This window comes from Syngnathoides biaculeatus, chromosome 4 (genome assembly GCF_019802595.1).
Source record: "Syngnathoides biaculeatus isolate LvHL_M chromosome 4, ASM1980259v1, whole genome shotgun sequence".
Classification (NCBI taxonomy): Eukaryota; Metazoa; Chordata; class Actinopteri; order Syngnathiformes; family Syngnathidae; genus Syngnathoides; species Syngnathoides biaculeatus.
In genome coordinates this window covers 5,082,825-5,092,198 of record NC_084643.1, presented here as the reverse complement: position 1 = coordinate 5,092,198, position 9,374 = coordinate 5,082,825, and the positions used below count along the sequence as shown (strand labels likewise).

The following is a 9,374-nucleotide window of genomic DNA, read 5'->3' as shown; positions in this document are numbered from 1 at the left end:
ATGACCTATTGGATACACTGTTCATGCAAAGCACTGGATTTCCCCTTTAAACTGGTTTTCCCGTATGAAGGACTCAAATGGAGTAGACTACGCCAAGTTTGTCCATATTATTCATCGCCACTGTGGATTAGCTGTCTCTTACCCCCGGCTAATTTTGGGCAAAACGCGAGGTACAACCTGGATTGATTGCCAGCCTATGACTCGGCACATGTAAACAAACAACTGCAGGGAGTCCTCGGTCTACGACTGAGATCCGTTCCTATGGTAGCGACTTAACTCGAATTTCGACTTGAGTCGGATTCCACCATTAAAGTCAGAATTTACATCAAAATACTTTGTATAAAAAAAAACTAAATCATTGACATAAACAAGATGGCGTACTTAGCATTACTGCTGAGAGATGGAGAAGAAGAAGAAGGGGAGGCTGTGCTTAGCTAGTGCGAAGGAACCTGGTCATGAATCCTCTCCATCTCGACAAGTATCAAAGAAACTTGTTTTTTGCGATCATTGTATCCGACATCGGAACGGAACCCTTCACATGCGCTAAAATACGGACTCTGTCTTTAATAATTGCCACCACAATTGACCGACTGAAGCCTCGGTGATGTTGCTGTCTCTCCTTCCTCCAATCTTTTTATGATCTTGAGCTTCGTTTCCACGGTAACGGATTTTCTTTGGGGTGCAGGAGCATTGCTAAAAGACAAAGCTTTTCTTCTTTTGGGGCGATAATGTCTAAAAAGGAGGGCGAAAAATGCGAAGATACAAACACGGACGAGCATTAGCCAGACAAAATGGCGGACGGGGGCCGGGCGTTGTAAAGTCGAGACGTCTTAAGTCGAGACCGTCTTAACCCGAGGACTCCCTGTATTCGCTCTCGCGATCATATTGAAGGACAATTTAGAGCAAGGGTCTCAAAATTCAATTTTCATTGCGGCCCACGTTACCTTGGTGATGGTTAACCTCAGAACGCCGTTATGGGTCGACACTGAGAATCATACAATGTAATAACCTCATCATATTTTACACATGGTTGCCACTGCATTGTGACTGGCTGGCAACCAGTGCAATTTTGCACAATCTTAATCTCAGGAGGCTCCAGCACACCTGCAATTAACCTACTGAGGATAAGCAGATGGAACTAGAATTGCATTCAAATGTTATTGTTTTTCTAACACCTAATCTATCTTGAAATGATAAATTATGGAATATTATGATAACGAGATCTAAAAACAATGCAATTGCTCTGTTAATGCATTTGGTGGAAATGATTGTGATGTCTGAATATGAAATGAACTAAAAGGAATAGTGACAGATTTTCTGCCAAAATGAAAACAACAAGTAACTTTAGCAAGTAGCAAGTGAAATAGATGGACTTTCTTGGCATTAGTGCCCCCACAAAAAAATGACATGGCGGGCTCTATCTGGCTCCCCAGACCTCGAATTTAACACCAGTGATTTCGTCTTCAATTTATCAGAAATTAATGTTTTACGGTTGTGGGACGAAGTCTATGCAAACACAGGGAAACATGCAAAATTCCTCATAGGAAGGCCGCAGCTCGGATTCGAATGTGACACTGAAGGAAAAATTTGCAAATATTGGCATTCGAGCAATATAAAGTAAGCGGGAAAATTTGTTGACACCTTTGGTGACACAAGTTGAGAATTTCCAAGACATCATATATAAAATAGAGATAGGTTGGTTCGATAGATAGATAGATAGATAGATAGATAGATAGATAGATAGATAGATAGATAGATAGATAGATAGATAGATAGATAGATAGATAGATAGATAGATAGATAGATAGATAGATAGATAGATAGATAGATAGATAGATAGATAGATAGATAGATAGATAGATCTATTTAAAAAGTCTGGATAGCGCATACACGTCAGCGGTACGTCGATTGGTTGAAGCCCCTGGCCGCCATATTGGTACTCCCAAAACGCGTGGAGGACAAGGGTTACAGGTTGGATTATGGTGGGGTTTTTCCTCAAAATTTGGCTTGTAGAATTAAAACTGGTTATGTGGTCTTGACATTTTTTTCAGTTCTGGTAACATTAAGGATTTTTAATTCGACATGGTAAGGCAAAAAAACGCTTAGTGCAAAGGAAAGACATAGAACACCGCGACTACCAAGAAACCTTGCATATTACCTCGGGCCTGATTTCTATGACGAGTTAACTTTTCCCAAAATACGCTGTGAATCACAATCATCACAACATAGCAAAAAACTAAGCATTTTTTGTTGTAAAAGCATTAAATTTCAAGTCAATCAGTTAGATATATTTTTGGAAACAAGGACTCCCAATGGGAAAATACATGCTAAATTCATTGATCATTTGTTGTCTTTGCGACGTCCCATTTCAGAAAATGTAAACTCGTTTCCTCGCATTTGAAAATCAAATTCAATTTGCAGAGTTCTGTGTGAAATTCATCAAAAATTTCACAGAAAATGCGTTTTCTTGCTTATCCACTGATGAAGTTTGGGGAAAATATTTACATCGCTTTTTCGCGAAAAAACGTCGGCTTATAAAGGTGAAAGCAGAGAGTGAATAACAACAACCGTAAAGACAAGTTTGGTTAAAGGAAAGTTTAAAAAACACGAAACTGGCGATTATTATTATATATTTTTAGATCAGTAGCTACAAGACTGATCTTTGTGGCTTTCCGTAGTGTGGGTGTAAACAGGAAGTGGAACTACAATCTAACGGCGGTAACGACAAAAGACTACGGTATAATGTTTTTTTTTTTTTTTAAATGTCCATGCGGTTTAAAACAAAATTGTGGCTAAAAGTACAAAATAAGGGACGACATATTTACCCGAGGTTTTGCATCCAAATAATTGCGAGGCTCCGTTTTCAAAAGCGCGACGCTAACGGTTGTCTGTTGGAGCAAAGCGGAAGCTTCAAGCCAGGGAAGAGTCTTCCGTCGTCCTCCGTTCAATCGTCGGTGTGTCTTCGTCGCCAGGTTGATGGCTCTCCCGACCCTCTCCACCTACGTGCCCTACCGGCAACGGGCGCTCGGGATCCAGCTTGCCTGGAAGAGGGAGCAGCAATTCCGCAGGCGGGAGCAGTTGGCCCTCAACGCCAAGTACTTCAGGGAGCAGAGCTTCCGCAACCACTTCCACTCCGAGTGGACGTCGCGCCACTACTTCGAGCAGAGGTAAGCAAGTGCGAAAGGCGATGAGGAAACACACTCTGGGTGTCAAAACAGGTATGTGACGTCCATTTTCTGAGCCGCTTATCCTCACGAGGGTCGCCCGGAGTGCTAGAGCCCGTCCCAGCTGTCAACGGGGCAGGAGGCGGGGTGCAATCACACCGAGGGGCAAATTAGAGTGTCCAATTAATGTTGCACGTTTTTGGGATGTGGGAGGAAACCCACGCAGGCACGGGGAGAACACCCAAACTCCGCACAGGTGGGGCCGGGATCGAACCCGGGTCCTCAGAACAGTGAGGCCAACGCTTTATCAGCTGAGCCACCGTGCCTTGAGGCTTGTATTAATTACAATATACGATCTATATCTATATCTGGATAGATCTATATCTAGCCATCCATTTTCTTTTGACGTTTATCCTCATGAGGGTCGCAGGGTATATCTATCTATCTATCTATCTATCTATCTATCTATCTATCTATCTATCTATCTATCTATCTATCTATCTATCTATTTTCTTTTGACACTTATCCTCATGAGGGTCACGGGGTATCTATCTATCTATCTATCTATCGCCGCTTATCCTCATGAGGGTCACGGGGTATCTATCCATCCATCCATCGAATGCGCGCCCTGTGATGTGCATGCAACGGTGCAGGGTGCGCTCGCATAAAGCTAGCCGATGATAAGCGGTCTAATAAAAGAAAAAGGACGAGTGTGTCGTCTCCTGGAACTTTGTTTCGACTATGTCGCGTATCGTCTTTGGGCGCACGTCCTGTCAACGCGGAACCCAAGCGGCAAACGGCTGACGGGTCTTCCTCTGCTTTGTCAGCATGTCAGCGTATTGTAAACAGAAATTGGAGGACGACAAAATGAACACGTTAGAGGAACGCAAGCTACGTCTCAAGCAAATGCTGGACGAGGAGCAAAAGCAGCTGGACGCGGAGCTCAAGCGTCTTCGACCTCACGGCGGCGGACTGCCGAAGAAAGCGGACGTGCAACACGCATTGAAAGAGGAGAGGAGAAAAAAGGTAGCCTCGGACAGTCATCGTAAGCATATTTCTGCTTGTGTATGTGGTATCCTTATTGTTCTCGTTTTGTACTCTTAAGCTGGCACAGGAGCTTTTGAAGGAGCACCGGAAGAGGAACAACGTCGAATCGCAACAGGTAGCGACGGAAATTGGATTTATTGACTGGCGGTGCAAAACAAAATGGACGTTTGCATCTGGCTGCGACAAACGACGCTATCTCGATCGCTGTTTTCATAAACGGCGAACAAACTCACTGGATAGTCTTGTGGTTCGCCGGCTTGGATATTTTCTGTTCAGGGGCTCAACTTCCTTCCTGTATTTCGTTTGTTGGCAGCATGCGACCGCCTCGCATCAAAGTCATCTTGGCAACCAAAATCAAGGACAAATATCGGAAAAGGTAAGAAAGACAGCAAGGTAGTGACTGGATCTGTTTTCTTGCATTTCTGAACTCAATTACCATCCATCCATCCATCCATTCATCCTCCCTCTTAGCTGTATATATATCATTTTAAACATGAGGCTTATTTCCATCCATCCAGTCATCATTTTCCAGCTGATCCATCCACCCATCCATCCATCCATCCATCGCTTTCCAGCTGATCCATCCATCCATCAATCGCTTTCCATCTGATCCTTCTATCCATCCATCCATTCATCACTTTCCATCCATCCATTGCTATCCATCCATCACTTTCCATCCATCCATCCTCCCTCTTAGCTGTATATATAATTTTAAACATGAGGCTTATTTGCATCCATCCATCACTTTCCAGCGAATCCATCCATCCATCGCTTTCCAGCGAATCCATCCATTTATCGCTTTCCAGCTGATCCTTCCATCCATCCATTCATCGCTTTCCATCCATCCATCGCATTCCAGCTGATCCATCCATCCATCCAGCTGATCCATCCATCGCTTTCCAGTGAATCCATCCATTCATCGCTTTCCATCCATCCATCGCATTCCAGCTGATCCATCCATCCATCACTTTCCATCCATCCATCCAGCTGATCCATCCATCGCTTTCCAGCGAATCCATCCATTCATCGCTTTCCATCTGATCCATCGCATTCCAGCTGATCCATCCATCCATCGCTTTCCATCTGATCCATCCATCCATCGCTTTCCAGCTGATCCTTCCTTCCATCCATCCATCCATCCATCCATTCATTGCTTTCCATCCATCCATCCATCCATCCATCCAGCTGATCCATCGCTTTCCATCCATCCATCCATCCATCACTTTCCAGCTGATCCATCCATCCATCCATCCATCGCCTTCCAGCTGCTCCTTCGTGCCCCCTGGGCTCAATTTAAAATCTAAATATAATAATAAATAAATCATACATAATAAATATAAGCTAAAATATAATTTTAAAAAGAAATAATAAAATAAATAAATCTAAATACGTCTCACATCCACGATCTTTGAGGTTTACAGCGAACGGCGTCTCAATTTCTCCAAACGTCTAGCAAGAAGTCGAGGCGCACGAGTCGCGTCGCTTTCAAAACGGATGCGAGAGGAGCCGAAAAGAAGACCTGGATGAGATCAAGCAGGCAGAGGAAAGCAGGATGGCCGAAGAGAGTGACAGAGCACAAAAGGTTCACAAACAAATGGAAGAACTGAAGCTGATGGAAGAAGAGGTAAGTAGAACGATAAAAAAAAAAGTAGAAGTTGAGGGGGGGGGTGGTGGTGGTGGTACATGGTTAAAAAGTTCAAATATTTGTTTTTTTTTTTTTTTTCTGGTGGAGGCGACTCATCTGAAGAAGGAGGAAGACGTTTTGCAGGTCAATCTGTGGGAGCTGGACAAGATGGAGGCGGAGAGGAGAAACTGCGAGGAAAGACGCAAGAAGGCTGAAATGCGGTAAGGGGGGGCGGGGGGGGGGGGGGGGGCGCCGTTCAGCCCGGGAGTGTTTTCAAAGAAATCGAACCTTTCTACCTTTCTCCAATTAGGCATTTCCTGGTCCGACAGTATCGAGCCCAGCTAAGGAGGAGAGCGCAGCTGGTTCAGGAGGAACTTGTGAGTCTTTTGAAATTGTTGCCGTTCGATCCCTCCCCCCAAAATACCCGGGGTGGGGGGGGGGGGGGGGCAAACAGCAAACTTCGCAAATAGTCGACGCTCCTAACCCGCAGTCATAGTTTAAAGCATTTAAAAAGACGCAGCCGGGATAGGCTCCGGCGTTCCCCGCGACCTTCGTGAGGATAAGCGGCAAAGAAAATGGGTGGATTTAAGAATGAATTTCAACTTTAAAACTGTTGGGATCTACATAGCTTTGTGCCCCCCTGCCCCCAAAAAAGGAGTCAGACCACAAGATCCTGGTAGCCTTGCTGAAAGGGGAGCAAGAGGAGGTCAGGAAGGAAAGGGCGCCAAGAGAAAGGGCCTTCGCCGACGCCGCCTGGATGAGCCGCGTCATCGAGGAGCAGCTCCGGCTGGAGAGAGAACGCGAGGCCGAGTTGGACTTCCTGCACAGGTGGGCGAAACGTCTTTCGAAAAGCGATCCACTCCTTAATTCCCTTTTTTTTTTTTTTTTTTTTTTTGTGACTTAACGTGCTTTTCAAATGTGCAGTGGTTTCATTCTCTATCAAATTTTTTTTGTCACTGGCCATATTATATTTATGATTTCCAGGCCGTTATGACTCTGAATCCATATGAAGGAATTGTCACTTCCCTATAATTAGATACACACGAAAAATTGCTTAATAATTAGTTGTAAAATTAAAAAAAAAAAACTTGTCCTGATAGGGGTCACCACAGCTTGTCATCTCAGGTGCTCATATTGATCCAGGCATCCATTTTTTGCCGCTTATCCTCACAAGTGTCACAGGGAGCGCTGGAGCCTATCCCAGCTCTCAACGGGCAGGAGGCGGGGGACAACCCTGAACTGGTCGCCAGCCAATCCCAGGGCACACCGAGACAAACGGCCGCACTCACAATCACACCTACGGGCAATTTAGAGTGTCCAATTCATGTTTGCATGTTTTTGAGTTGTGGGAAGAAACCGGAGTGCCCGGAGGAAACCCACGCAGGCACGCTGAGAACATGCTAACTCCACACAGGCAGGTCCGCGATTGAACCCGGGTCCTCAGAACTGTGAGGCCCACGCTCTACAGCTTCACTACCATTCCGCAGACTTAAGTGTTTTTTTTTTTGTTTTGTATTATTTTGTGAAGTGGTGGCACGGTGGTTTAGCTGGTAAAGAGTTAGCCTCACAGTTCTCAGGTCCCGGGTTCAATCCCGGACCCACCTGTGTGGAGTTTGCATGTTCCCCCCGTGCCTGTGTGGGTTTTCTCCGGGCACTCCGATTTCATCGCACATCCTAAAAACATGGAACATTAAGTGGACACTCTAAATTGTCCGTAGGTGTGATTGTGAGTGTGGCTGTTTGTCTCGATGTGCCCTGCGATTGGCTGGCGACCCGTTCAGGGTGTCCCCCACGCCTCCTGCCCATTGACAGCTGGGATAGGCTCCAGCGCTCCCCGCGACAATTGTGAGGATAAGCGGCTAAGAAAGTGGTGGATGGATAATTTGTAAAGTACACTCATCCTAAAACAATGTGTTCACTATTTATTCCGGAAGATCCACTCATTGACTTTGATCCTGTTTGTTGTAATTATGGGACAGCATTGATGTAATAAAATTCGGAAAAAAAAATTCATACGCACTCATAGTAATAACGGTGTAGCTAGGGAACGAGTGAATGAAATATGCACTTTCCGTTTTAGAGAGGATGCCCAACGTGTGTGGGATAACCGACAAGAAACTTGGGAGAGGGAGAGAAAAGCCAGAGAACTACTCATGCACGAGGTGCTCATTTATGACTCATCAAATGTGATATTGCGGTAAAAACTCACGGCTATTTCGAAACATTATCCAAGTCATGAAAAGCTAAATGAGCGTTCTCGCGTTTGCCTCGTAAAAAGGTGCTCGTGGGACGGCGACAGAAGCTGGAGCTGAGAATGCAGAAAAATCGCGAGGCTCAATTGGAGTCCCTGAGGAGACGAGAGGAGCTGATCCAAGAACTGGAGAAGGAGAAAGAGCTCAGACGCCGGGAGAAGGAGGAGGAGCAGAGCCGGAGAGCGCAACAGGTTCACGAGATGGAGGCGCACGTCGTCGACCGACCGCTGCATTTCAATTGTTGACCGATGAAGCAACTGACCTTTCCGACTCACGATCTTAAGCTCCGCCCCCTTAGCTACAGTTGCCATGTCCCACAAGCTTACAAAATGGCAACTGAACAGAACAGCAAGTCGATTCTCTATCGCGTATTCCAGATATTATTGCGGTATGGTTTTTTTTTTTTTTTTTTTTTGCCATATGCAATTGTCCAAGAGAGGTCTCAACTATTTCACGCTAGGATATGTACACGGAATTAAGATTTTGGACGCAGGGTGAGTACTTTTTTTTTTTTAAGTCCATCGTAGACACTCCGTCAACTGTGTTTTAGGCTTTGTAAAATGAATTAATCTATCAGGATATCTTTCATCAGAATTGCACGTTCCCCAAGCGCAACCTTCGTAACGTTAACTTTTCCATGTGCCCGCTACTAGCAACCAGCATTGCTTGTGGGACATTATGGCGAGAGGGGCGTGTCAAGACAATGCGGCTATCTGATTGGCTATTATTGTATGGGTGATTGACAGGTCGGAAAGGTCCATTGAACGAATGAAGGAGGGTTTGTGTACCTTGTACGTTTTTAAAAAAAAAAAGAAAAAAAGCTCTGATGCAGTTTGCGTGTGCGTCCTGCAGGTGGAGCAGGAGCTCCAAGAGCAGTGCAGGATTGAGGAACTGCAGGAGGAGGAGATGAATGCTCACCTCAGTCAGGAGGAGGCGCTAAAGCGCAGTATTCTCAATCGGGCTTACCAGGCGCAGGTACGATCGCAATTCTGTCAACAGAAGCTATGACGGGAAACTTAAAAAGTTTTTGTTTTTTCTTCTCCATTTCAGATAAACAGCAAGCCTCGAGTAGTATGGACATGAACTTATTTAAATGACCTTTGTTGCCTTACGTAAAAAGTCCTGTGTGCCATCTTTGTGATCTATGTTTTTAAAAATATATTTTGAATCCTCTATTTGTAGAAGTTTTTCAATAAACTGTCCCGTGAAATTCAGCGTTGTCTATAAAACAAACACAGTCTCATGTCGGTTTTAAATAAATTAAGTTTATTTAGAAAATTAATATTT

At 44.8% G+C, this 9,374-nt stretch overlaps 1 protein-coding gene across 2 annotated transcripts; it reads left to right on the top strand.

The window, feature by feature from the left end:
- Positions 1 to 1,887: 1,887 nt before the first annotated feature.
- Positions 1,888 to 9,301, top strand: tchp (trichoplein, keratin filament binding). 2 transcript variants are annotated; one of them, XM_061816357.1, is made up of 13 exons: positions 1,888 to 1,971; positions 2,973 to 3,167; positions 3,992 to 4,190; positions 4,270 to 4,326; positions 4,525 to 4,587; positions 5,665 to 5,837; positions 5,940 to 6,056; positions 6,146 to 6,212; positions 6,491 to 6,663; positions 7,916 to 7,997; positions 8,114 to 8,278; positions 8,940 to 9,062; positions 9,138 to 9,301. In XM_061816357.1, the coding sequence occupies exons 2-13, from the start codon at positions 2,977 to 2,979 to the stop codon at positions 9,168 to 9,170; spliced, it is 1,443 nt and encodes a 480-aa protein (XP_061672341.1). In that variant the 5' UTR covers positions 1,888 to 1,971; positions 2,973 to 2,976; the 3' UTR covers positions 9,171 to 9,301. The 2 variants fall into 2 exon arrangements, with proteins under 2 accessions (XP_061672341.1, XP_061672342.1); XM_061816358.1 differs by lacking the exon at positions 1,888 to 1,971 and adding an exon at positions 2,625 to 2,737 and having other exon boundaries at positions 5,665 to 5,835; positions 5,944 to 6,056.
- The last annotated feature ends 73 nt before the right edge of the window (positions 9,302 to 9,374 follow it).

Bases quoted from the DNA above. Each gene is read 5' to 3' on its own strand.
- tchp (XM_061816357.1), top strand. From the start codon at position 2,977: ATGGCTCTCCCGACCCTCTCCACCTACGTGCCCTACCGGCAACGGGCG. The intron at 4,191-4,269 runs GTAGCCTCGGAC...TGTACTCTTAAG, and splicing joins AAGAGGAGAGGAGAAAAAAG to CTGGCACAGGAGCTTTTGAA. The intron at 7,998-8,113 runs GTGCTCATTTAT...CCTCGTAAAAAG, and splicing joins GAGAACTACTCATGCACGAG to GTGCTCGTGGGACGGCGACA.